The sequence below is a fragment of the Pezoporus wallicus genome, unplaced genomic scaffold (assembly GCF_028554395.1).
Source record: "Pezoporus wallicus isolate ANWC-B61680 ecotype Strahan unplaced genomic scaffold, APGP_CSIRO_Pwel_v1 contig_593, whole genome shotgun sequence".
Taxonomy (NCBI): Eukaryota; Metazoa; Chordata; class Aves; order Psittaciformes; family Psittacidae; genus Pezoporus; species Pezoporus wallicus.
In genome coordinates, this window is record NW_026642342.1 from 1,045,597 (window position 1) to 1,073,518 (window position 27,922).

Consider the following 27,922-nt stretch of genomic DNA (forward strand, 5'->3'; position numbering starts at 1 on the left):
TGGGAAAGTCAGAACAAAGGCACCCAGAATACTGACAAACCCGTAAATCCAGGAAATGGGTGAAACGAGAAAAATCAGAGAATTAAGAACGGTTTAGGTTGGAATTTGACCTCAAAGCTCATTCAGTTCCCACCCCCTGCCACTGGCAGGGTCACCTTCCAATGGACCAGGCGGCTCCAAGCCCCGTCCAGCCTGGCCTTGAGCACTGCCAGGGATGGGGCAGCCACAGTTTCTCTGGGCAAGAGAGACCTGCCTTCCCCCTCAGCCACTGTTATCACTCCAGGGGTTTCCTGTCATCATTTTGTTACTACTCTGTCCTCTTCAACACGTCCCCGCAGGCACTCGGGACAACAGCCAGGGCTGGAGGGTACCGAACCCGGGTATCTCGGGGGGTGCAGGAGCCCCGTGGCCATGCCTGGCTCCAGAGCTGTATGTTGCACAGGCCTTGCCTCTACAATCAGCGAGGCGGCCCCGAAGGGAGCACAGGCGACCGGTGCAGTGAGATAAGGCCCCGGCCCCCCCCGCGCCGCTCCCGCCGGAGACCTCTCTGTGCCCCACCGCCCCTCCAGCCCCACTGCCCGCCGAGGACCGCGGCCCATTCCCCCATACCCTGCCCATTCCGGCTCGGCGGCGCGGCAGTGCGCAGGCGCGGACCCTGCGCAGGCGTAGCGGCCTCCAGCCGCCGAGGCCGCGGCTTGGCTGCGCCGGTAGGTCAGCGGTGCTGGGAGGGAGGGAGGGAGGGAGGGAGGGAGGGAGGGCGCTGGTGGCGGGGAGGTGCTGTGCCGGCCCGATGGCGGGCGGGCGGGCGGCGGACACAGTCGGTAGGGGCCGCCGCTGGACCGTGGCCCCTCGCGGCGAGGCCCCATCGCTGATCAGCGGCCGGGCCTGGCCGGGGCCTCCCGGGGAGCCCGGAGCACAGGTCGGCCCCGCGGGACGGGCGGGGGCTTCTCCCTGGGGAGCGGGGGCCTGCGGGTCGGAGTGCGCTCGACTCAGTGGATGTGATGCGTTCGTGAATTGTTGGGTTTTAAACGGTTTTTGTTTTGCTTTGTTTGTTTGTTTTTCAAATACTTTTATGTCAGTTTCAGAAGTAACGGGCCAGCTCTTCTTGCTTCACCTGTAGTTGATGGCAGATTGTTTCGTCCTCTGGTGTCCGTGTGGGGTCTTTACTCAGTTGCCTGTAACGTGCACATAGTGACTTGCAAGCTTGGGAGGTCAGGATATAATACCGACTTAAACCTGATGAGTGGATAGAGAACAGCCCAGAGGAGGACTTGGGGGTGTTCATTGACAAGAAGCACTCCATGACCCAGAAGTGTGTGCTTAAGCCCAGAAACCTCCCATGTTCTGTGCTGCATCCCCAGCAGTGTGACCAGCAGGTCGAGGGAGGGGATTCTTTGCCTCTGCTGTGCTCTAGTGAGACCTCTCCTGCAGTCCTGCATCCAGCTCTGAGGCAACAACACAAGGGGGATGTGGAGCTGTTGGAGAGAGTCCAGAGGAGGCCACAGAGATACTGTGAGGGCTGGAGCAGCTCTGCTCTGAGACAGGCTGAGAGATCTGGGCTGGTTCAGCCTGGAGAAGAGAAGGCTTCAGGGAGACCTTAGAGCAGCTTCCTGTGCCTAAAGGGGCTCACAAGAAATCTGGAGAGGGGGTTTTTACTGTGGCTGCCCCATCCCTGGCAGTGTTCAAGGCCAGGTTGGATGGGGCTTGGAACAACCTGCTCTAGTGGAAGGTGTCCCTGCCCATGGCAGGGGTTGGAACTGGATGAGCCTTAAGGCCCTTTCCAACCCAAACCATTCCATGATTCTGCGTAGCATAACTGTTCAGAGGTGTCAGATTTTGAGGCTCTTCTCCCAAACCCAGATGGGCTGGCAAGTATGCAGGGCTGACAGATTCAGGTGTCTTACCTTGGGGACCCTGCTTAAAGCCTAGCAGAAGCAAAAGGGGATGCCGTCTGGCTCCTTGTAGCATTAAAGCTTTCAGTGTTGAAGTGATCCTGGCTTCTCGTGGAAGGAGCTGCGGGTAAAGGACCTGGATTTCTCTCTGGATTTCCTTTCTGAATTTTAGCAGAACATCTCTGTAGTGGACAGTGAAATCTCTCTGCTACCCACTGAAAACTGATTCTGTGTAGGGGTGATTAGAATGAAACAGCAACTGGCTAATGTCTGCTCTTGGCACCTGGAGAGCTCTCTTGGAGAGCTGTCAGCAGCTCAGGGGATCTGCTCATCTGCTCTCCTCAGCAGCTCTTGCCATCAGCAGTACAGCAAACATGTTCTGCATATGGATTAAAGTTTTCTTAAGTGCAGGCAGGACCAAAGAGAGACAAAACACTATCAGTGTAGGGATAGGGGTTATTTTTTTTTTCCTCAGTGAAGTATGTATTTTCTATATGTGGTTTAAATACAGCTGAATTCCTAGCAGGAGACAGGCTTGATTCTCTGGATGGGTTTAAAAAGCTGTAGGAGCAGGATAGAAGCTCTGATGGAAGTGAAAGGAAGCAAAACTGAGTCTTTGCTTCCGAAGGTCTCAGTTTTTGTGACCTGCTGCCCCTTTTGTTGATTGCTTAATAATGCCATATTGATCTTTGAGGAAAGATGCTGTGAGGTTCCATCTCTAAATACTTGAGAAAGTGCACAGATGTTTTGAAAACAAGATTGTGTGAATACCTCCACAGACTGAAACTGAAGTGTAGTTTTGTACCCTCAGGTACAAAAAGTATAGCCATCTTTTCTGTTAGAGCCACAGTTTCATGTAGGAGCCACTGAAATAAATCCTAGCTCTTTTGTTCCCCATTTTTGCCTTCAATGTAAACCTTTCTTGCTTCACAAATACATGAAACTTCTGTGTGCCTGCATACATGTTTATGACATAAAGAAGGTAATTTTTGACTAAGACAATGTACTGCTACTGAAAACCTCTGCAACTTATTTTCATATCTTAGGGCACCACATGAATTTTTAAAGGGTTAGTGCTATCTTAAAAGAAAATCCTCACAACCATATGAACTAGTGATGCATTCTGAATGTGATCATGAGCTTGCATTCAGAACTCATCACTATAGGGGGTCTCTTTAGCCTAGTCTGTCAAAAGAGACACAGGAGAGATCTAATTTATGGATATATCCTTACTGCCACTTACGGTTTTTCCCTTGACTGACGAATGTCTCTGTCAGTGGTAGGTCTTGGGCTGGCCCATTTGGAAGTTCCCAAGTGCATATAGGAGTCAGGAGATCTGTCAGTCCCAGTGGGTTGAATTTGCCCATTTGCTGAAGTGCAGCTTCTCTTTCACTGCTGCTGAGTTATTCCATTTATTAGATCACACAGTTCTATTACTGCAGTTTGATAATGCTGGGTTTGCCAGAAAAATCTGGTTTCCTTTGTTTGGCAGGTACTTGGCTTGCAGGTTCATGAAGATGACCATTGTTTTCCTCACCTGAAATTGTGTGCTAATTGTAATTTTTCAAACTTGTCTGTGGGCTTCTGCTTGTTCTGCAGCAGGATGGAGAAGTAGCCTTGTTTCCTACACTGCGATGGGTGACCACTGCAGCTGTGTATGTTCCTAGCTGCTAAAGTCACCAGGATTTAGTGATGGAGGCTTTGCTGGAAGGAATGCAAAGAAATGGGCAGGGGAGGTATGTATGTGACAGTATCATTGAAGTATTAACATTCCTTCTTATTTGGAATCAAATACTGTGATATCAGACAAGACTTCCATTGCTTAAATAAGGGCTTTGGAATTTGTCCACTAGCACATGATGGTGGATAAACACTGGTGCAGTGGCCTTCAGCTGGTGCAGAAGCAAAGTCACTGAGTTAGCTGGCTTTGCAGTAATCCCTTGTTAGGTATTATAGTCTTAATTTAGTTTTACATCTTCCTGAAAACCCTGCCTCCCTTTTTTTGTTTTTCTTGCTGTGAACTCTTCTTACCATCCAACGGCAGGAGCAGTAGTAATCAAAAGTGTGAATAAAACAGCCTTGCAAGGTTAATAGGACATGACTGTTACCTTTTTTTATTGAAAACATCTGATTATTTCCTGCTTGTGTTGAAATTGCAGAGTCCCATTCATCTCTGAAGAATCCTTAATGTTCTGTCTTAGACTTTTGGATCTCTGAGAGCGACTGTAGTGCCAGTAATGGAAATAAAATGTTTGGTGTGTTAAGCAAATGTCACTGATGCTATTTTCATAGTCATCTTTGAGAACGTGACAAGTTTACTGGTAGAGAGCTGTTTGCAGAAATCAAGTTTAGGCTTAACTTTATGTTAGCAGATGCTGTGAAGGAAATACTGCTCTGCATAATAGCTGCTAATTTTTGGTTAACTCACGGGACAGAGTGAACTTTAACTGATTTTAGCTCCTTTAAGAGATATTTCTTTCCCCAAAAAACTGCTAACTTGTGAAGTGTGCATATGCCCTGGGGGAACAGAGAAATTTCAATTCCTTAACCTATTGATTTCCATTTCTTTTCAGTGCTTCCTGTTTGACAGGCAAATTAAAGGGGTACAGATCATCATGGAGTTCACCGGCCTCTAGGGCTGTACCTTGCAGCCTTAATATTGGCCCTGGCTTAGCAGCTGGTGAAGTTTTAGAGGAGTTAGTTGAATTAGCTTCAATAATTACTGTACCAAATTAGAAAGTGCAGGGTCGCTAGGGAGCATACTCTCCCAATGGATTGCAAATGGTTTATTCTTCATTATCGTGTTGTCATCCAGCTGCCTCTACTCAGGGCTTTGTCTGCATTTGTGATAAGCTTCTGTTTTCAGGAGCTGATAGGTTGGCTCTAAGAATTCTGTGTTGACTGAAACTTGGTATAAAACGCCTCTGCCTGGAGAGCAATTAAGGCAAATAAAAAATGGATAAAGCATGCTCCAGTTTACTTAGATAATGCATAGTACTGAGACAGAGAGAAGTGTTTATAGGTGCTTGTAATGTTCTCTGTGTAGAAGACAAACCCCCTACATTTAAAGTGTGTAGGTCATTTGTTCTTGCTGGGATTTCACAAGTATTCTTTGTTGGCCATTATCAAATTTAGATCTCTGCCCAGACATATGAACATAATGTGTGAGATGCTGCATTGGAGAATGGGATTAAAGCAAGTATTAAATGTATTTCTCTGCCAGCTAATTTCATAGAGGTCAGAACACTGCAAATGCAGAGTTGGTCCCTTGGTGCAAGTCAGTTTATTCTGCTGACTCTGTTGGGATGGGACACTGGGCCTGTGTTGCTTGGTGCCTGCTTTGTGACTTCAACCTCTTTCTTTTCCAGTGGTGGGTTCTTGACTTCCTGTGAGGCTGAGCTGCAAGAGCTGATGAAGCAGATTGACATTATGGTGGCTCACAAGAAAACTGAATGGGAAGGACAGACACAGGCTTTGGAAGCTTGCCTGAGTGTTCGGGAGCAGGAACTTTCCTCTGCCAGGGCGGCTCTGCAGGAAAAGTATAAGGAGGTACCTTAGGTTCATACTGTCCTGATTGGTATCAGCCTGTGTGTTTTACATACTGTACTGCAATATAATGACTGAACCTGGATTTTAGAGTTTGCCTTTGAATGGACGTGTGTTTTGGGATTGTTTCATTAGTTTGGGGTCTTATTTTTGGTTGTGAGGTTTCTTTTTCTTTAATATTTAAATTTCACTTTGGCAAATAGCTGTGTTAAGTGAAACAGGAGCCTGTCTCATAGTTGGAAATAAGGAACAGCATTTACAAAGGAGCCTGTAGGAGCAAGGTGTCTGATTCATAATTCAGTCAAAGTCAAGTGATCAACTCCCTAAGGGTTGGTGGAAACCCACAGATTGAATTGTCAGAGTTTCTGGAGAGAACCCAGAATCTGGCTATAGCCGTAATGGACAGCCCAGCAACCTGCAGTCATTTGGTGGTGTGAACTACAGCAAGATATTGCTGGTTGATTCTCTAAGGGCTATTTTTTGCAGCCCAAGATTTTGTAGCCTTTAAAGGCCTAGGGCAACTGCAAAAATTTCTGTATTGATGGAGAAGTACCCGTAAGTGACGATTTTGCACAGGATGAGGACCATAAACTTGCACTTGTGCAAATGAACTGATGTATCTTTTCTTGGATCAGAGGAAATCAGCAGGAGTCTGGGTGGCTGTATCTTAAGATCTAGCCACATTGACATTTTCTGAAAGCACTTAAAATTTGTCCTTCTATTTATAGCTGCTGTGTCATTTATTTTGGCAGACTCTGTACTACAAATTGTGTTTTTGGCAACTCTGTGAAGTTGCTTTGACTTCTTGGGTTGAAAGCCAGCTGATAACTGCACAAGTAGTTGGGTTTTCTTGGTGCCTGTGCATCTATGTTACATCCTCAGAATTACTCAAGTACTGCTGTGTAGCTTTTGGTAGTGTGATAGGCTGTAGCAGCAGTGGGTTAAGAAAGCTGTAGTTTCTTGTTGATATGGTCAGGTGCTACTACTGGTCTGCACAGTAAGTGTTGGGATGAATGTCTTTGCTACAGAGTTATTAAATCTGCAGTCATGCCACAGGACACTTGCAAGAACGGTGTTTTTTATCATGTAGGTTATCGTTGTTATTATCAATTGTGTTTTCTCAAGACACTTTTGAAATATTTCTTACCACCACCGGCAAACATTGATTTAAAAACTGAACTGTAGGCTATGGGTAAAGTCCCTGCTGGAGTATATTCACACTTCTGAATACACTCATGAATTTTCTGTGTTTGCTCGCTTGCTGTCCTTTGGACCTGCAGTTAGAAAGCTGCCCACTCATAGTTGGGGATGGGAAACGAGGGGGGGGGGGGAAGAAGGAAGACAAGAAAGAGTCACAGGAGCACTTGAATCAATGGAAGAGAAATCTTCCCCATGAGTTTCAGAGCCCTATTTTTACTTTGTTCCTCTCATTGCCATGTGTTATGTCGAATCTTTGCTTCACCTGAGCTTTTTAAGGTAATGACATGGCCATCCTTTCTCTTGGTAGATAGCTTGAAATCATAATTCATGCTTGTAAGGAATTTGATGAAAATACCAGATAGAAATAGCTTTTTGATGCAAGCCAAAACTGTAGGTTTCATCCTCAAAAAATGAAAGCCAGAAACTAGCTCAAAACAAGAGGCCAGAACACAAACAGTTCTGCCTGTAGCCTACCAAAGATTTAGGCATAGACTTAATCTGATTCATAGTGAGTGACCCCATTGAAAGGTGCAATTGCTAACAGAATTAGGATCCTTTAATAGTCCCCACTCCTACTGTAATTTATATTTATGAAATCAAAACTGATCCTAGTACCTACTGACAATAAGGTCCAGTTGTATTGTATTTATTCGCTTTTTAACTCTTCATTCAGGTTGACATGTTGCGTCACCAGGTAGAAGACATGGAAAAGGCCAAACTGGACATGGCTAGAGAATATGAACAACAGCTGAAGAAATTTCAGGAGGAGGTGAGTTGCAAAAAGAAAAGACTGGGTTTTAGTTCCCAGTTGATATAAAATGTAATGGGTGATACACTTTGTGGTATTACTTTTATTTAATGCCATGGTTTTAAAACTTCCCACTCTTAATTTTTATGTTCTTAGAAAAAGAAAGAAAGAGCATTGAATACAGGCAAAGTAATATTTTTATGCTTCATTAGACCCATTTTTTGTGCTTTGGAGGAACTTGGTGGCAAACAGAAAGCTGTTGGAGTAGAGATGTGTAGCAGATGTGGTGTTGGAGTTTTCATCTGTTAGACATCTGCAGAAGTTTACTGCAAAAATGTCCTGTGTTCATCCACCCTAGTCACCATTGTGCTTATTCTGAAGTTGCCATGGGTACAGGAAGCAGCATTTTGCTCGTTCAGCATTTCATGACATTAAAAAAGGGTGGTGGTGTAGCTGGTCTGGATCATATGAGATCAAGAAATAAGAATGGAACGTAGCTTGTCTTCTTTTTGCCTCCATTGACTCTGATTTTGTTGGTAAAGATTTTGTTCTCTCAAGGCATATTAATCTTAATACACTTAATAAAAACTAAGTATAACTAGAAAATATTTTTTAATAGCTTTCATCTCAAAAAGCTTCTTATTCACTCCATGGTGGTGCATGTGGAATGTCCTGCAGGTGGTATAACAGCATTCCATGTTTATGCCTTAACTCTTTGCCTGCCTCCATTTGCTTGTCAGTAGCAGGGAGTTAAATGGCATGAGCAGCTAGTAGAGCACTGACCTGTTTTCTCTGGAAGGTTGTGCCTAGTTCATGCTCACTATAAGGCATAAGTTAAACTAATTTGGTAGTCTCAGCTTTGATGACAGAAGCCATCTGTCCTTATTTAAAACACCTTACTATTCAGTATGACTAAGAGCCTTCATTCACTAGGCATTCCCACTGGTATTGTGAATAAGCTGCAAAGCAAAGCTGAGTTGCATTGGCAGGTCTGCCTGAATTGCTAAGGCTAAAATACAGTGTGTGTGTTGTGGTCAGAATTGCAATGTGTTGTTGTATTACCCACACAGTACTAATGTGGAAGACATTAAGCTCCAATATTCCTCAGTCTTCTTAGTACTGTTGGGGAAAATTCTTGTGGTCTCGGTTTACCACCATTAACTGTAAAATTACAGGTACAGTGTCCAACTCACAGGTTTATTCTTTCAACCATCTCTGTAATCTGTTGTGTTTGGCAAAAGATGTTGGTATATTAACTCTAAACCTGTATGTCTGTCCATTCCCATGGAACATGCTTAAGTACTTTGCTGACTCAGGGCACTGGAGAACCTTTTGTGACCAGTTCATGAGGTCTTGATTGAGATGCTTTTTCTTCTCATGGTCCTTCTTGTCATCCGTGGACTAAGCTTTCTCCATCAGTAAAATTGGAATGGTGACTTCTCAAATCCATGTGGCTATATGGAAACTTTTTATTTAATAGTTGATTTGGGAGAGCTTATCAGATGGAAAATTCCATACAAGTTGCAAGTGCTTATTTGCACAGCAGGTCATTTAAATGTCAAGAGTTTTCTTCTCATTCCTGCTTCTGATATGACTTTGGCATTCTAGCAGTAGGCATAGGTGTGATATTTTCTGTTGGCATTCTGCACTCATTGTGAAATACATAGTGTGTCTAAGTAGAAAATAACACATGAAGTAGTATTAATATTATGTATAATGGCAATTCTCAAATCTTCCTTCTCCCACTGAGCAGAAGAGTTCCGTTTCCCACCTGAGCTTCACAAGTGTGTTTTAATCACATAAGAAACTGTATCTCTGGGTAGAACTACCCCCCACCCCATGTGTGGTGTGACATGCTCCTCTGTATGAGGAGAGCAATCACAGGTACTACCTGCAATTACTGTGGCTGGGAGCCAGAGAGAGGGGTACCATGCTCTTGCTGCAGTAACAGTTACATGTAAACCTCCATCTTATCAATATTACAGTCGTGTTTTAATAGTGCTAAGACAGAGGTCTAACTAGAGCTGCTGATATCATGATTTCAATGGCATCTTGCTACCCTGATACAAATTGGCATATTTTTCTGTTCTGTTGGTATAATAGGCTCATTATACATCTAGAAGTCTTCACTTGCAGGCTGTGTGGCCTTGATTAGGGGAATTGCTTGTGTGAAGCCATTTTGTGTGCCTTCCTTTAAATTGCTGTTTAACTCTTGCCTTGAGGCCTCAAACAAAGTTGGCTCTTTCACTTTGCAGTTGTCTAGGCTGAGGAGGAGCTATGAGAAGCTGCAGAAGAAACAGCTAAGAGAAGCTAGAGGAGAAGCTAGCAAGGGACAAGGGGAGGACCATTTTGAAATAAGCCGACTGACCAGGAAGCTGGAGGTATGTAGTGAAAAAGCAAGTGCTAACCGGAGTTTGTATGCGTTAACTGACTGGGCTTCAATTGTGACTCAGTAGTCACCTAGGAAGAGGACTGTTAATCCTGCTTAAGAAGTACTCCCTCTCTACTCAAGGTGTAGCTCTTCTCAACTGGTTGTGTAATAAAGGTGATTTCCTGCACTGCACTCAGAACACAGGATAGACTGTGCTGCTGTTTTTAGACTAAATAAAAGGAAGAAGGTGCTGGAAGAGTAATTAATTATGTGAATGGAATGAATTCCAGTGTGGTGAGGTTGTCATCTCACTTCTTTGAGGAGGAGGGAGCTATGTGTCACACTTCTCAACTCTGTCTCATCTTTTAATCTTCCTGCTACACGGAGCTCAACCGCACTCAGTTTTCTTCTACTGTGCCCTGAAGATGTGGCCAGCAAACACATCTGACTGTAGTGTCAAACACACAAACACACTGATGTAGTGTCCAATTTCTGGAGCAGAGATTAGCATTAAAATTCTGTAATTCATACTTGTCATCTTGGTGATTTCAGTAGCAGCATGTTTTGGAAGCTAAAGCCAGTTGTTAAACCTCTGACAGCAAATCCATGAAATTAGCCATGAATCTTTTAGCACTTAACATTTGTAAACAGCAATAACTGACACTGATGCTTTAACGCAGGGGGGAAAGAAATTCAGCAAGCACAGTATGAGGGGGGTTTTGTACTGCTGAGTTGTTGCATCAAATGACTAGCTAATGGTTTCCCTGCTGTGGGGAAAGGTGCATGAGGATATGGTGGAGAGGGAAAGCAAACGCAGATATGAACTAGAAGGGGGTCTTCTTGTCAACTGCATGGACATACTGCTCCAACCCACCCCTGCTGTCCTTGCAGGAGTTTCGGCAAAAATCACTTGACTGGGAGAAACAGCGCTTGCTTTACCAGCAGCAGGTGGCATCACTGGAAGCACAGAGGAAGGCTTTGGCTGAGCAGTCTGAGCTCATTCAGGTACAGTTAATATCTGCTGAAAGTTTTTGTTTTGTTTGTGGCAGCAGAAGGGAGGGGGGAAGGTGGAGAGTCTAATGAAAACTCTCAGGCTTGAATCCAGTTTAAGTTGCTATTGAAATGACTTTTAATGTCCTGGTGGAATAAGGTTTACTTGTATAAGTGCTGTGTGGAAAAAAAGATCTGGAGTCTGTCAACAGAGATTGGATCAACCTTCTGCAGTTCTCCCTACCATCCCTCCAATTAGTAGAGAAGATAGTAGGGTGAAGCTTTCACTTGGTGGCAGAGACCACAGCACGTGACACTTTAAAATAGCTGTTACATCATGTCACCTAGTTCAAAGCTGTGCACCTGCCAGTTGCTAAGTATGTACCTTGTGGATCCAGCTCAGAGGATGATGTTGGAAGATAGTCCTCCCCTACAACAGGCACTTACTTCTGCAAAGTACTGCAGTAATAGCAGTTTTCAGCCCCTCCCTCCAGCCCCCCTTTCTCTTTCTTATGTCTCTTTTACGTTTCTTTTTCTATGTCTCTTAAAAACAAGAAGTAGTGGGACTGCAGTTCCTGAAAAGCTAATCATTCAGTGAGTTAGTATTGCTGAAGCAGAGCAAGATGAATTGACCTAGAGCACAGCTGTGAAGTCACACTGACACAATCACAGCAGACACTGATAAGAAGCTCTTGCTGGGGGCTTTACACTTAATGGGCTCCTGAGTTGCTCTTGAGTGGGAGCTCCTGCAAGGAGGAAGTTTGTGATGACAGGATTGAAGCTGACTCTGACAGCGGCTTTGTGAGAGGCTGACACTGGTAGATCTACAAATGCAGAGAGTCCTTAAGCGGAAGGTCTTGCTGCTCTGCTGTCTTTGTATCATTGATAGCTCAATTGTTTGAGAACAGATGTGTCCTTGGAGTGCAGGCTGGCAACTGGAGTGCAGAGGAACTCTTCTTACTGTGCAGCAGAAAAAGAGGGATTTGGGGAGATTTTCCTGAGTGGTGCAGATGACTTTGGTGCAGAGGTACTGTGAGCAGACTACCTGAATCCTCAATTTCTTTGACAAGACAAACATGAAAGTGCTAAATTTTTGCCTTGGATGTTTCTGTGCATTTTGTATGCTTGTTTTTTTTTTTTTCTGGCACAAGGTCAAGCTGAGATCTGTGACCATGGAGTACTTCCCCTTTCTTTACTTTCAGCTGGCTTCCCCTCATATCTTTCAATTCAGCTTTGGGAAGCCTGGCATTCTTACTGCTGTAGCACCTGCAGCTTTGAAAGCCAACAGGGGAAACTTGGAATTCTGGGCTATCCTGCATATTCTGTGGTTGGAAATAAGAGATAGCTTAAATATTTTCTTAATGCAGAAATAAATATTCAGGTAGTCTGGTACTCCTTTTTCTTGGGTGGAGAAAGGCTGTGCTTTAAACTCTTGCCCCTCCCGGTTACATTTTCTGTCATGACTATTCAAATAATGAAAAGGCTGTAATCAAAATTGTATGATAGTCTTCCAAATGCACAGTTCCTATAGTTTTCTCAGTTACGAGGCATTACGTGTCAGGCAATAAATCAAGGCATGTGGTGATTCTGAAGCTGGCAGGAATTGGTACTCTTAAAAATTGGGAGTAAAAGAGTGCTCAAATATTTTGTTTCAGCCTTTAAAAATTATAAGGTACTATACAGAAAGGGAGTATATGAAATGAATATTCTTGGAAGCTTTATATGAGAGCTGGCTTATTAAATTTCACCAGCTAGCTACATGGAAAGAAATGCTATGAAATATTGTGCCTATAAATAATAGAGCATGTATTGTTTGCTAGTCATATGTTCCTTGTAACTTTTTTTGTCTGCCATTAAAACAATGACACATTCAAAGTGAGCATTCTCGCAAGCTGTTAGAACCAGATATTTACTGCATAAAGCAAAAGATAATTGACTGTTACAGGCAGTTTGGTTTTTGGGTCTATGTGATGGTTGTGGGTTTGTTTTTTCCCCTGTGCACCAAGAGCTGCTTTTTATCCTGGTGTGGAATTAACAATCTGTTAACAATCTCTACTTGTGTATGGTATTTACAAACCTTCTTACATACTGCCCTTTGTCCTGGTCTAGCCTTAGGTTAAGGAGCAAAAAAGTAGTAGTTAGATTTGTTCTGAGATAGCTCATACTCAGACAACATGAGTGATTTGACATCCTCTCTACCCAAATTCTCTTTCACCCCTTTTGGAATTGGAGATTCCTCCTTTCCCTCTTCCTTTTTTTCTTTGAATGAATTCTGTTTGCCCTCAGAAGTTTTACCCATTGTAACTCCCCTAATTCCCTGCAAGGTAGTGTTACACAGAGAAATGGGTAGTTGTTTTGAATGTAGTTTTGATATGCAGTGTTTTCTGTAGTTCAGCTTTAACGCAAACCAATTGCTCTCTGCAGACTCAGCTTGCCAATCGGAAGCAGATTCTGGAGTCTGTGGAGCTGGCCAGCCGATCGGAAATCCAGCATTTAACCAACAAGCTGGAGAGGGCAAATGATGCTATCTGTGCCAATGAGCTGGAGGTGGAGAGGCTGAATATGAGGGTGGATGACCTGACCAAAAACAATCGGATGATTCTGGAAGATCAACAACGAGTTCAAGAAGAGTTAAGGCAATCCAAGAAAATGTTGGAGGTCAGTGGAGGAGCTGTTAGGAAATGGAATATAGAATCATAGAATCATAGAATAGTTAGGGTTGGAAAGGATCTTAAGATCGTCTAGTTCCAGCCCCCCTGCCATGGGCAGGGACACCTCACACTAAACCATATCACCCAAGGCTTTGTCCAATCTGGCCTTGAACGCTGCCAGAGATGGAGCATTCACAACCTCCCTGGGCAACCCATTCCAATGCCTCACCACCCTAACAGGAAAGAATTTCCTCCTTAAATCCAATCTAAACTTCCCCTGTTTAAGTTTGAACCCGTTACCCCTTGTCCTGTCACTACTGTCCCTAATGAAGAGTCCCTCCCCAGCATCCCTATAGGCCCCCTTCAGATACTGGAAGGCTGCTATGAGGTCTCCACACAGCCTTCTCTTCTCCAGGCTGAACAGCCCCAACTTTCTCAGCCTGTCTTCATACGGGAGGTGTTCCAGTCCCCTGATCATCCTCGTGGCCCTTCTCTGGACTTGTTCCAACAGTTCCCTGTCCTTTTTATGTTGAGGACACCAGAACTGCACACAATACTCCAGGTGAGGTCTCACAAGAGCAGAGTAGAGGGGCAGGATCACCTCCTTTGACCTGCTGGTCACACTCCTTTTCATGCAGCCCAGGATTTGGTTGGCTTTCTGGGCTGCAAGTGCACACTGCCGGCCCATGTTCATTTTCTCATCAACCAGCACCCCCAAGTCCTTCTCCACAGGGCTGCTCTGAATCTCTTCTCTGCCCAACCTGTAGCTGTGCCTGGGATTGCTCCGACCCAGGTGTAGGACCTTGCACTTGACATGGTTAAACCTCATGAGGTTGGCATCAGCCCACCTCACAATTGTGTTCAAGGTCCCTCTGGATGGCATTCCTTCCCTCCAGCGTATCAACCGAACCACACAGCTTGGTGTCATCGGCAAACTCGCTGAGGGTGCACTCAATCCCACTGTCCATGTCAGCGACAAAGATGTTAAGACCGGTCCCAGCACTGATCCCTGAGGGACACCACTCATTACTGGTCTCCAGCCAGGCATTGAGCCATTGACCACAACTCTTTGTGTGCGGCCATCCAGCCAGTTCTTTATCCACCGAGTGGTCCATCCATCAAATTGATGTCTCTCCAATTTAGAGACAAGGATGTCGTGTGGGACAGTGTCGAGCACTTTTCACAAGTCCAGGTAGATGACGTCAACTGCTCTACCCCTGTCCATCAGTTCGGTAGCCCCATCATAGAAGGCCACCAAATTGGTCAGGCAGGGTTTCCCCTTAGTGAAGCCATGCTGGCTGTCACCAAGCACCTTGTTGATTTTCATGTGCCTTAGCATGCCTTCCAGGAGAATCTGCTCCAAGGTTTTGCCAGGCACAGAGGTGAGACTGACTGGTCTGTAGTTCCCCGGGTCATCCATTTTCCCCTTCTTGAAAATGGGGGTTATATTTCCTTTTTTCCAGTCATTGGGAACTTCACCTGACTGCCATGATTTTTCAAATTTGATGGCCAGCAGCTTAGCAACTTCATTCTCCAGCTCCTTCAGGACCCGCAGATGGATCTCATCAGGACCCACGGACTTGTGCACATTCAGATTTTTAAGATGGTCTCGAACCAGATCCTCTCCTACAGTGGGCGCAAGGTCTTCATTCTCACAGTCCCTGCATCTGCCTTCCAAGACTTAGGTGGTTTGGTCAGAGCCTTTGCCAGTGAAGACCGAGGCAAAGAAGTCATTCAGAACCTCAACCTTCTCCAAATCCTGTGTAGCCAGTTCTCCCGAGAGCTTCCTGAGGGGGCCTACGTTGTACCTAGTCTGTTTTTTATTTGCTATGTACCTGTAGAATCCCTTCCTGTTATCCTTAACATCCCTAGCCAAGTTTAATTCTAACTGGGCCTTATCTTTCCTGACCTGGTCCCTAGCTTCCTGGACAACATCCCTGTACTCTTCCCAGGACGCCTGTCCTTGCTTCCACCTTTTATAAGCCTCTTTTTTCATTTGAATTTTCCTCAGCATCTCCTTATCCATCCAAGGAGGTCTCCTGGCCCTCCTGCTGCACTTCCTTCTGGTTGGGATGCATCACTCCTGAGCTTGTATTAGGTGACCCTGGAATATCAACCAAGAGTCTTGGGCCCCCCTGCCCCCTAGGGCTGTATCCCATGGAACCTTCCGAAGCAGGTTCCTGAAGAGGCTGAAGTCTGCTCTTTTGAAGTCCAGGGCAGTGAGCTTGCTGCACACTCTTCTCACTGTCCTGAGGATCTCGAATTTGAGCATCTCGTGATCGCTGCATCCAAGGCTGCCCTGGAGTGTCACATTTCCAACGAGCCCTTCCCTGTTGGTGAGCACGAGGTCAAGCATGGCACCTCTCCTTGTCGGCTCCTCTGACTTGCAGAAGGAAGTTGTCTTCCACACAATCGAGGAACCTCCTGGATTGCTTGTGCCGGGCCATACCGTCATTCAGCAGATGTCAGGGTAGTTGAAGTCACCCATGAGAACAAGGGCCTGTGAGCGTGAGGCTTTTCCTATCTGTCTATAGAATGCTTCATCCACAGGCTCTTCTTGATCAAATATAAAGCAATGCTGTGAGAAGTAGCAGGAAGGCTCTTCATCCCAGAGCTCTTGTCTCTTTCTAGAGCTTTTGTAAAGTTCCTGATTGGCCTCAAAGCTGTCTTTGCACCCGTGTTGTGCTCTGCAGTATTTCCAAGGATTCCTTAAAAATCTGGTCAACCTCTCAGTGCATTACAGCAGACTGATTTTGCTGGTCCATCTTGCAACAGTCATTCCTTCTTCCTCCCATGCAGGTGCTACAGGATGAGAAGATGGAACTTAGAGCCACCTTGCAGTCTCAAGAAGATTTCATTGACAGCTCCAAGCTGCACCAGGAACAGTTACAGAGTGAGCTGGCCAGGGCGACGGAAACTCTTTGCACAAAAGAACTCCTGATCAGGTAGCATCTGTGCCTCAATGGTGTTTATGCTCTTGAATCCAAATTTATAGTTCAGGATCTCCCACTGAAGATTGTAGAAGTATTTTCATACAGCTGGGTCTGTATTGGTTGATCTGTAGAATGATATACTGTAGTTTCTCACAAGTGCTGTGCTTCCTTGCAGCATTTGCCAAATTGCATTGCTTTTGAAATCAACTGATACTCAGTGAAGAGTGTCAAGGAATCAGCTTTCTGCTCAGCTAGGTTTCTGGAGGCAGCATAGGGCTTTTGATTTTTATTTCTTTTGCTTTCCCCAGGCATTTTTAGTCAAGTGCTGGAGGCCTGTCAAGATTTGGTAATGTGCTTATTAACATAAGTAAAAGTTCTCAGCGATTTAATGTTGTCAGGTTAGGGTATTGATAAGGTAACAACCTGTGTGACAGAATCATCTTGGCCTTCTGTGCTGACAACATGCTGTTCTGATGGCTGTGTCAAAACTTTTGGCTTATGTTACCTAACAGCCACACTGTTTCTTGCAGGCTGCATGTCTGCTAATGTCAGGGAGACTGTCTGGGGCAGGGAGGCCATCACAAAAGGATGTAATCTTTTTCAATCAGCCTGAATTCAAACAGGGGGCTGTCATCTGGCAGGTATGTTTGCATATTCACGATACACACAGGTGTCACCTACTGTTAGGTTTTGCATATTTTTCAGAGAATTCCAGAAAAATTAGTGATTATATTCCCTGTGAACTCAGACATAGTATTTCTGTGCTGAGATTAAAGTTCCTGTTTCTGCTTAGGGCCTTGGAAGAGCGCTTGCAAGAGAAACAATTGTCTTCTCCGGGGCTAGAGCTGGAGCATATACTACTGCAGCTGGATATTGCCCAGGAGAAGGAGCAGCACTTGCAGTCAGAGGTGACTCATCTTGAGAACAGGTAGTTGACTGCTTGCTTCCAGTGAATGTGCAGTAAAACTCGGATAATAATACAATAGCTAATATATTGTATTCATTAAGTTAACCAGTCCCGCTGAGTTTTGTAGGCTTATTTTAAATATAAAAAGGCTAAAGAAATCAAAAGCTATTCATTTTGCAGTTTAATAGTGAGGCTGTTTTGCTAATTGGTTGGCTGCTTTTCACTGCACACTGTGGGTGTTCTCCGTGTTCTGGCTTGCTTAGGCTTAGCACCTTCATTCCTAATAGATTAAGGAGTCTTTGTTAGTCAGCTGGTAAGAACCAGATCTAAACCTTCCTGTGAAATAAGAATTATAAACAAGTCTTCCTTTCTGAGTTTGTGGCTTTCAGACTAACGTTTGCAGGGGAAGTTTGTAATCTTAGTATGGTAAAGAAACAAACAAGAAACAGCTATTATCTGTTATATCAGTTTCCTGATCTCTTTTGAAATGATTTGGTAAACAAAACCAAAGGATTGGTAGGAAGTTCTAGGTTAAGAGTCCAGTTTCTGTTATGACGGATATAGGAGGCTGCTTGAAAGATCAAAGTTTCTCTGACCATGTCCTCCTCCTTGGGGTATTCTAATCTGTAGTTTTACATTTGGCACCCAGCCTGGTGTCTTCAAATGCAAGGTGTGTACAGCTGAGCGAAGAGCTGGATGAGAATATCAAAGAGCTGCAGTCAATGGAAGAGCACCATACTGAGTCAAAGGCAGAGATTAAAAAGGTAATGCTGCTTTGTTCCTGGAGAGTGGGAAAGGCACTTGTGGAGTCAGCTGTTCTTCTGTGTGTCATGTGTCTCAGTAGTGTATGGTTAGCAAAGCTCCAAATGGGGCCAAAGGCTGGGAGTCTTATGGAGGCTGTGATATGCTGAAGGGTAAGGAGGAGGTCTGCCAAAGGTGGACTTTAGAGGATAGGTTTAGAGGTTCTTGGCTTTGTGGCTTACTTCGTGAGCATCTCTCAGGCCTGCCTCTGTGTCATGCAGCACTTCTCTACAGTGTGGAGATACTTGAATTAGTGCTGGAGGGACAAGTATGCAAAGAAATTAAGGCCTGGAATGCCAAGTTTGAACCTAATACAGGATCCCAACAGAGTGAAGAAGAAGGGGTGAATGGGTTTTCACAGAATGGCTTGGATTCGAAGGGACCTTAAAGCTCATCCATTTCCAACCCCCCTGCCATGGGCAGGGGCACCTTCCACTAGACCAGGTTGCTCCAATCTCTGTCCAGCCTGGCCTTGAGCACTGCCAGGGATGGGGCAGCCACAGCTTCTCTGGGCACCTGTGCCAGCGCCTCAGCACCCTCACAGGGAAGAATTTCTGCCTAAGATCTCACCTACATCTTCTCTCTGTCAGCTTGAAGCCATTCCCCTTGTCCTGTCATGACAGGACCTTGTAAAATGTCATAGCCTTCCAAAAAGCTTGACTTTTAATAATGGTCAAGATAAATTAGGATAGGAGATTTCACTGGAGCCTGGTTAGAGTAGAAACCTCATTGGCCTGAGTGAAAAACTTCACTTCGCTGAAAGTCTTTTAATCCTTTATTCTGAATGTACAGAGGTGGAGGTCTTGTTGGAGATGTGTGCCTGGTTGCACATTTAAACAACCACACAATAAATGAGTCTCCTACAGGCTGCTGGGAAGGAAAGGGAGATTTATTATGGTTCTGTTTTATATGCTTGGGAGGCATTGGGGTGACATGGAGATAAATCACTATATGTATAGTATTTACATGGCTAGGCAGAGATCATCTGGTTCACTTTGCTAAAATGCTTGTAATTCTTAGAAAAATCCTGGTGTTTTGGGTAGTTAATATTTCTGGCTAATGGAATGCTAGGGAAGAAATTATGCTATGTTGTTGTTCTGTCGCTGAATAAATATACAGTGTGCTTACCAGCATATTGTATGCAGTGCAGGTCTGCCATCTCAAAAAAGATTGTATAAAAGAAGATCAGAGATGGAAAAAGATGACCGAAAGGATGGCATGGGATGTTTTTATACAAGGAACAGCTGAATGGAATAGGATTTACCAGATTAGAAAAGAGATATATGAGATTGAATATACTAAAAATAAAATGCCTGTCATGTGCAAAGTAAGTAGGGAATGATTATTCTCTCATAATGCAGGGACCAGTGGTCATCAAATGGAGTTACAAAAACAAAGAGGTGTATTTTTACCCTGTGCATAGCTAGCTTATGGAAGTTTGCCATGGTAGCTTTAGTTGCTACAAGCTAATATTGATTCAAAAGGCTTAGGAGAAATTCAAGGAAGAAAAGTCTGGCTAGAGCTATTTAAAGATACCATCTCTGCCTCAGGAAGGCAGAATGGCACATTGCAAAGTTATATTATGGAAGTGTTACTGTGCTTGTCCAGTGATGGTAAACCTTTGGGTATCTGTTGTTGGCCGTGGAGGGTAAATGGTGAGCTAAACAGACTGTGATTTGATCAGTTATGGGTCTTCTTGAGTGCACCACAGCATGTAACTGATACGGTGTCCCAGTTGGCAGTTTACAGTGTGGAAAAGGTTTGTGATGAGGTACTTGTCAATCAAGAAAGACAAGCTTGCACAGATTGCTTGTTACATAGAGCTTTTTGTTTCCAATACTTAGATTTCGCATAACCATGTGCAATACTTTTGCTTTTTTGCTGAAACATCTTTTAAAAGTTTATGGGTGGTGTGTGCATATCTTCCTCCAGCTGAAAGAGCAGCTCTCTCAAGCTGAGCAGACTCACAGCAGTGAGCTAGAAGGGATGAAAAGGGAAATCTCCAGGCTGACACAAGAGTTACACCAGCGAGACATCACAATTGCGTCTGCAAGTGGCTCCACATCAGACCTAGAACAACGGCTGAGAACAGAGATTGAAAGAGCAGAGAGGAAAGCAGTGGAACACAGGGTAAAAAAGGCAAAAGACTTTTATGCTGTCTCTTTAAGGGATATGAAGGTTGGAATACTATCCTAGCTTTTAGTTATGTTAATAGCTCCCTTCTCTTTTCAGCCTTTGGACAAAGACTTTGAGACCCTTCTGATGAAACCTTCAAATTTATGGCGGTCACTGAATCTGTCTTGTTACGTCTTTTCCAGCCAGTAACTGACAATCCATCAGAATTCTTTGAGATGGCTTATGTTTACTAGGTCTCATGATGACATCTGTGGAAATTAAAGTAAATGACTGGTTATTTGCATGGCCTTCTCTATAGCGTCTCTGTAGAACTAACAGCCCAAAACTTGCTTTGTACTCGTGCTTGAATTGAGGGTGCAAAATGCCTGTAGGGTGTTGCGGGCATGTGTTGTGTTCTTTATTGTGAGCTTGTTGTTTGCCTCTGTCCCCTCAGGTAATTCTGGTCCAGCTGGAAACCTTGAGGCTGGAAAACCGTCATCTCTCAGAGATGCTGAAAAAAGCAGAATGCGGTATACCAGAAGTATGCATGGGGCACCAAAGATGGGAAGGGGCTAGTATTGTGTTTTCCCTACCAGGGAACAGTAATCTTTGCCCAGGCTTCTCAAAATGCTTGGTACAGTTCAGTGAACTTTAAAATTTCTGAGCAATTAAGGCACAGAAACACTGAGCATCTTATTTGGTCAGAGAGTAGTGAGGAAAACTTCACAAACAGAGCCATCTTCTCAGTTTCTTCTCCATGGGGTCTGGTCAGTGGTTTTTTTTTGTTTTTTTTTTAGTACATTTTGTTACATTTCCATTTTATGCCATTTCACTCCTGATTCTAAATCTGTGATATCCTTTTGATCTGTCTCAGAGCTGTAACTGCTGTGGTCCTTGCAGTTTCTGGGGTGAGAGCATGTTTCCCTTCTGGTGAGGAGCCATTCAACAGGGCTGTCCTTTGCACTCTACAGGGAGGTTGCAGCCTGGGAATATGGGCTGGATACTTTGGGACAGTGCACTGAGAAGAGGCACTGTCGCTAGGTGAGGTCGCCTTGTCCACAGGGGAGAAGTGGAGCCCCAATGGAAGAGGTGCAGTCTTGTCAGAATAATACCTTGAAGGTGATTCATTTTAGTGCCTGCAGGAAGCAAGAGACGTCTAGTTTGCAAGTTCTGTCTCACATAAACAAAAATGGATGCCTTATGAGGGAAAGGACTGGATTCAGACAGCTGAAAACCTGATGGGAATATAATGTCAGAGGTTTTATCCTGTCAGTCTGTGGGAGGGAAATACTCAGCTCTTCGTATTAGCTTGGGGTGATTGCCAAATGTGCCAGGTTCTTGGGGATAGTGTTGAATGAAAACTTGTGGCTGGTGAGATAGAGAAAAACCCAAAGCTTTCTGAATGGCTGATTTGAGACTAGAATGACCTAAGGCCCATTACTTTCTGCTTGAAGTGCTGAGCTTTTGCCTGCCTGACTTACCGAAAACTTCATAGCACAGTGCAAAAGAAGATCTAGGCCAGGTTCTTCTAATGCACATTTGGAAAGTCCTTAGATACAGCAGTGATGATAATGCATCTAAATTGAATAGAATTGGCAAAATGAAAGCAGGACTGTTGCAGGAGTAGAAACAATGGAAATTATATCCACTGAGCCTGATAAGGAGACTGGGAGAAGCAATTCGTTCAGAGTTCCAAAAAGAAAACACAAGTAAATTCTCTTTAACTGGTGACAGTTTCCAAGGGAATATGGGTCATCCCAGGTGGAGAGGTATATGCATGGCCTTCTGTAACTACTGCCATAGGCCTTTGCTAATTTGAGTGAGGGGATCTAGAAACGTTCTTGCAAACATCTTTGCTTGCATATTTAGCCACTGGGCTATGTGTTTCTTCAGCCTCTATGAGAAACCTGCTACTCTGATACCTGGAGTGTTGCTCAGATTGAGACAGGTTATTGGGGTGCCACCTGAGTGTTCCCAGCTTTGACTGAGGGGCTTGCACCTTAGCTAGGTGGGGAATCTTGAGAATATACACCTGGAGGAGAACTCGAGGTGATGTAGTCTTTCTCATTATCCCAAGGCCAGAGGGAGGTATCTGTGACCTATTCTCAGTCTATATTTTCGTGTGTTCAGAAGCATCCAGTGGTGAGAGAAACTTCCTTTCCTAGGCAGATCAACACAGCTTGTCTGGATGCAAACACAACAAGGCATATATAATTGATCTGCTCTTATGAAACCCTTGAAAATCTTGCCAGTCAGAATTGACATTAGAGAATATGCCTGAAGGAATCACTTGACAGCCTTTGCTCTGGATTTGACTATGGTGTTTTGCAAATCAGAAGTTTCAGCTTCAGCCTTTCTCTGTCTATCAGGAAAAAGATGTCAGAACGCTCACTGAAGACTATGTTGCTGAAATAAAGAAGTTAAAATCTGAGAACCAGCAGTTGCGGAAGGATCTTGCAGAGGCCAGAGGAAAACTGGAGCTCCCTCGACAGGTATGCCAGGATGAACCTGAGGGCACCGCTCAGCAGATGCAAGGGGGAGAGTCTGAGGCCAAGGATGTGCAGCACAGGTGAGTGTTGCATTAATCGCAGGATGCTGCTTCCTTATTATGGAGGAGAACAGAGACATAGGGATGTGTGGGGTTTTAATGACATGCTTTATGTATAGTATCTATCTCCAGCATATAGTATGTGTGGGAGAACACAAGGAGTGTTTTGGAATCTGCCTTTGTGCTTTAAGTAGTGCAGTAGCTTTTAGTCTCAGCTGGTTCGTGTTCTGCAAAGCTAGCTAGCATTTAACTATCTTTTGACTGCCTTTGCCTTTTTCTTTGATTGAAGAGCAGCATGTGCCCTATTTGGTGAAAGAGTTACTTGTGGCCCAGGTAGCTGTGCTCCATTCTTTTGCATTGCTGGCATGTACAGACTGTAGTTTGTGGCATCTACAATAGCAGAAGAATGAGAAATGACTCTGTAGATGCTGAATGAGCATCTGGAACTGCTATGGAAACAGCAGCCAGTTTGTGGATTGTCAGGGCTATTAGTAACCTCTATGTTGATTGTTATCTCTGTGCAAGTGTTTGCTAAAGTTCAGCTGCTAAGAGGCGAACTGTCAAACAGTTACGTGTTCAAACCTGCCTTCCAGGACAACTCGGGAAGCACAGCACAAACATGACGAACAAGCAGAGAGAGCACATCGCCAGCCTGGTGGATCTGTTCAGCATCATCAAGGGGAGCTCCAGAGGTGTGGGACTGATGAAATAAGAACTGTGACCCCTGAGATGGGTGAACTTCCCACCCAGACCAGCAGGAAGAACTCCATGGAGTCACATTCTTTGGGCATCTTGCCAGGAATGGTTTCTTTGTTCCATGTGCTGGATGGGAACAAAGATTTTGCAGATGAAGCATCTCAGCAGTCCATCTCAAATCATCAGAGAGAATCTGTGCCCCTGGTAAGTCATTGTACAGACAACAGAGGTAAGCTGGTTGCTGTTGGACAGCTGAGGATATAGCTGGGCTCTTGCCTGGCAAAAGGAGCCAGGTTTTTGAATGTACAGTCTGGCTGCATGATATGAGTGATTCTGTAAGCATATATCAAACATTAAATAGGGAGGAGAAACCACTGCTGGGTGGGTAATACTTGGACAATGAGAGCCATGTGGTTATTCTTCAGAAGTCTCTGGGGAAGGGCTTTGGATTTGGTGTAATTGCTAAGCTAAATCCAGAAGCTCATGGTGTTCTCTATCCTGGTGCTGTACATCATGCACAGCATGTACCATTACCTGCTTATGCCACTTCAGAATTCTCCTTCAGCTTTTGGCTTGGTAGAGGCTCAGAGGGGGATACAGAGTGCTGAGTATTTCAACGTAAGAGTTTCTGGGTGAATCTGAAAGCTAGTGCTGCACGCGCGTTTATGTTCACTGTAATGCATGGGGTGAGTTTGACCCCTCTGTATGGGACTGCAGTAGTCAGCACACTGAACTTAGAACCACTTATGCTGGCTGATAGGAAAGCTTGAAATCAGTGCTTCACTGCAAAAGGGGAAGCTATTATTTTTCTCAGTCACTAATCATACCTTTTTAAGTAGAGAGCAGTGTTGGCACCTTATCTGCTCTTTTACCTCAGCTCAGCTGCCCAAGATACAGGAAACTTGGACTCAATCACTTCTTCCTTAGTGTTTAAGACCATTTATCCTAGTACCCACTGTAATGACCAGGCTGTATGCTGACCTGTGCAGGGAGGGGAATGGAAGAGGGATAGCAAGAGTGATTGTCATACTCTGAGTCAGACAGAACTGTAGTAGTTCAGGGAGGGGAGAATCCCGAGTACTGGACCTTGCTCCAGATGTGTTCCCCTAGCAGTCTTTTCTCCTCTGGTTGTGTGTTGTTAGCAGTGACAACAGTTAATTTTGTGGGGAGATCGGAGAAGAGTAAGGCTGGTGCACAGATAAGTGGAGACTTGTCAGATTTGTAGATCTTGGTGAGGGTTACTACCAAGAATAGGTCTTGATTATTTCAAGACTAAATTAGCTTGGTGGCATGTCCAGAAAACACATGTTGGGAGCTTAGGGAACTGTAATATTCCAAATGGAAACTCTTCAGATTGCAGGATTAGAAATGAAGGGCAAACAGTTCCACTTAAGGGCCTGAGGAGCTCTTGGGCTTGATGTTTGGTAGAAAAGAATGTGTTACTTCTTGTTCTGAGAGGTAGAAATAAGGCTTGTAAGGAAATGCAGGTTATTTCTCTTGGTGTTGATTGGGATTCCTTGCTCATGATCAGGCTCCAGTGTCTGTAAATCAGTTCCTTTAACATCGAGAGGAGAATTAAGAGAGCTAATTACCAGGAACTTATTAAGAGCTTTCTAGTCAGCAGACAGTAGTGGGGTAGGAGAGATTTGCTTGTTATCTACAGCCTATTTTCTGTGTTCCTTTGTTCTTGGCTGTTGATAAAAGATCAAAAAAAACCTCATAAGACTCCAGTTGGAAACAACCAGTTATGTTGTTCTCTTGCCAAGACACTAAGGCAAGATTTCTGTAATGGAAAGCAGCCCCTTAGTAACTTTATAATTCACCTGCCAGGCCCTGTGCAGGAAGCTTCTCTTCATCAACTCCTAAATTAAGCCTAGTTTACAGTCTTACTTTTGTAAGTTAAGATCTTGTGGTTAAGTGATGCGAGTAGCAGGAATAGTTCTTGACTGTAAAGAAAAGAATCTGGGGTAGTTTATTGACCAGTGAGCTGCCTTTCCCATGGGAGTTTGGTCTGTACTTCCTTTGTGGAATTGGGAGGCTTTTGCTGTTGGTTGGAGACTGTTGGGAGGGACATTTACCTATGATAAAAGCATGAAATCTGAGTGCATAGTCTGCCTAATAAAAGAAATGACACAAGAGCCCTTTAGAGGCATATTTGTTGGTATGGTTAGTGGATCAGTAGTATTTCTGCTGAAACTTGGAATGAAAGAATGCGTGATGTCCTTTTGTTTCCCTTTTAGTACCCCCTGCCTACAGCTTCAGTTGGATCGATAGCTGCAAGATACTTGGAAGAGGAAGAACTGAGATCCCAGCACATCTTGGAGTGCCTAAATGCTCACGTTGAGGAGCTGAAAAAGGAGAGTGAAAAGATAGTGAGACAATTTGGACACCAGGAATAATGCTTCTTACTGAATTTGAGTGCTGGTATGCTTACATGGTTCCAAAGTGTGACTGGGAAGGTTACCTATAAACTAGGTGCCATTGGAGCTAGAGTGAGAGGGTGCATCTCTCACTTTGAGCTGAATCAGCAGGATGGATATTGAGGAAAGGAAACTCCTTTCTAACGTTTCATCTCATGGACGATACTACCCCACAGACGCTTTAGATAGCTTGCTGTAGGTCAGAAAGGTGCATCAGTTGTGTTTGTGCACTCATAAAGACATAGTGGTGTTTTTTTAGAAGCAAACTATTTGCTAATTTTAATGTAAAGTATTTTAAGTATATTTTATACATGTTAAAAGCATTGAAATAAAAGAGAATTAAAACTCCACCTCTTTTCTTGTTCATGCAGATATACAGAGTAAATCTCTTGTGGCTTATCTTGCCTTTTCTCAGGAACTTTAATCAACATCTTCTTCAAAGAGCATGTAATATAATTCGTGTTTCCTTTAGGCTACCTATATTTTCTCCAGCTAATTTCCCCTTAGTGGAATTTCATAATATTTCCTGGTTCTTGCAACTTCTTCCTTTTACTGTTTGTGTAGTATTTGGTGTCTTTATCTTGCCTTGCACATTGCTTGAAGTACTACAAAATAGCTGAGGAATGAATGCCTGAATTCTTATTATGGACATAGCTCTTATAAAAGAGAGGAGCTGGAACTGGAAATGACATTGAATGGGAGGAAACCTGCAAACAAGTGAGATTCATCTGGATGGCAGATGTAGTTGCAGCTGCTGTGTAAGCTGGTATCAGCCTGTTTTGAATCTAGGCAGTTTCAGATGCTATCCAGTCAAGTTGAAGTGCTTTCTTAAAATGCATCTGTGGCCTGTTCAGAGGAATTTATTCAGTCCTTCAAGGAAAGGAAGTTTTTAATGAGTGAACGGAACCTATTCCTATGGACTCAATCTTCCAGGTGCACTCTGCAGTTCTCTGGCTGAGCCTTTACAACTTTTGTATAGGTAAATCTAGGAACGGAGACACCCCTTGTCCATGTCTGTAAGTTTCCTGTTCCTTTCCATCAGTTTCATCTTGTCTTAATGCTGTCAAGAAACAGGAATCAAAACCAACATATGCATGCAAAACCCAGCCATACGATTAGACAGATGAGTTCAGTAAAGGTGATGCCCGTCTGCAGACTGCAGCCTCTTCAGCATGCCAGAAAATGGAATTGCACTTGGTCAAGCAATTCTGCATTCCAGAGTTCAAAGCCATTTGAATGAAGTCCTTCGAACTCCATAAGGATAAAACCTTCAGATCCAGTCTGGATTCTCATTGTGCAGTCTTTGTCATGAAGGTTTGAGCTGCCCACAACTGGAAATAAACTCTGGTTGTGCGTTTTGCAGCACTGGCCTTGGTTCCTGTCGAGCTGTCCACAGGCAAGTGTTTTTGGAATGTCTACCTTAACTATGCAGATCTCAAGTAAGGGGTTGCTGGTCATGGGGTTTTTTGACAAAAGCTGGACAGCAAAATAGGATAGATCAAACTTGCTTTCTCTTGCAGGGTGAAACTATAGGTCCACTGAGTGTGGTATGCTGGAACTCTTAGGGATTCCCCTTGTCCTTCAGTGGTGACAGCAATACCATATTTTAAATGATACTTTACAAACCATATTTCTTGAAGATTTTTTAAATAAGTTACTGAGTTGCATCATGCACTAAGAGTTTCCAGAAGTTCAGAAGATGTTTTGGGTCGTTAGTGATGTTTGCTTTCGTATTCCTTGCTTTTAGAGATACTTGGCATTTCATGTTGGCAGAAGTGAAGAGCGAAACTGCAGATGATCCATTTGTTTAATTAGCAGCTGTAACCCTACAGTATTTGTTGACTTCTAATACATGTAATAAGCACCTCCATTCAGGGAGTATGATGTCAAGATTTGATCTAAAGTGATCAAAAGAGTAAAATTTGCAACAGGACAGCTGCTGAATTACTTCTCTGTGCTGGTGTATGTACCCTCTCTGTGCCACCTTCTCTCTTTGCAGAAGCACAGTGCCATGGATTGCTGTGTGCCTGCTGTTTCTGGAGGTGCTGTGCTCAGACAACAGGAGAGAACAGAGGTTGAGCAGGGCGGTGTGATGAGTTGAACA

General features: G+C 44.1%; 2 protein-coding genes across 4 annotated transcripts in view; one reads left to right on the forward strand and one right to left on the reverse strand.

Moving 5' to 3' along the window:
- ANAPC13 (anaphase promoting complex subunit 13) overlaps nucleotides 1-27,922 on the reverse strand; it is a 78,535-nt gene that overhangs the window by 3,155 nt on the left and 47,458 nt on the right. Inside the window, exon 1 of one of the 2 annotated variants that reach the window (XM_057428991.1) lies at nucleotides 610-652. The exons of the other annotated variant lie outside the window; for it this stretch is intronic. The gene's annotated coding sequence lies outside the window, so the exon portion shown is untranslated. Of the gene's footprint in view, nucleotides 1-609; nucleotides 653-27,922 lie in introns of those variants that run through there. 2 annotated transcript variants of the gene reach the window in all.
- CEP63 (centrosomal protein 63) lies at nucleotides 635-26,168 on the forward strand. 2 transcript variants are annotated; one of them, XM_057428989.1, is made up of 14 exons: nucleotides 2,886-3,628; nucleotides 5,261-5,441; nucleotides 7,312-7,407; nucleotides 9,642-9,767; nucleotides 10,649-10,762; nucleotides 13,172-13,405; nucleotides 16,198-16,343; nucleotides 17,125-17,259; nucleotides 17,888-18,002; nucleotides 19,972-20,169; nucleotides 20,609-20,695; nucleotides 22,524-22,723; nucleotides 23,296-23,602; nucleotides 25,639-26,168. In XM_057428989.1, the coding sequence occupies exons 1-14, from the start codon at nucleotides 3,585-3,587 to the stop codon at nucleotides 25,795-25,797; spliced, it is 2,142 nt and encodes a 713-aa protein (XP_057284972.1). In that variant the 5' UTR covers nucleotides 2,886-3,584; the 3' UTR covers nucleotides 25,798-26,168. The 2 variants fall into 2 exon arrangements, with proteins under 2 accessions (XP_057284971.1, XP_057284972.1); XM_057428988.1 differs by lacking the exons at nucleotides 22,524-22,723; nucleotides 23,296-23,602; nucleotides 25,639-26,168 and adding an exon at nucleotides 635-707 and having other exon boundaries at nucleotides 3,492-3,628; nucleotides 20,609-20,883.

Excerpts from the sequence above, each read along its gene's own strand:
- CEP63 (XM_057428989.1), top strand. The coding sequence starts at position 3,585 with ATGGAGGCTTTGCTGGAAGGAATGCAAAGAAATGGGCAGGGGAG. Across the intron at positions 13,406-16,197 it reads AATCCAAGAAAATGTTGGAG|GTGCTACAGGATGAGAAGAT; the intron begins GTCAGTGGAGGA and ends CCTCCCATGCAG. Across the intron at positions 20,170-20,608 it reads GGAAAGCAGTGGAACACAGG|GTAATTCTGGTCCAGCTGGA; the intron begins GTAAAAAAGGCA and ends CTGTCCCCTCAG.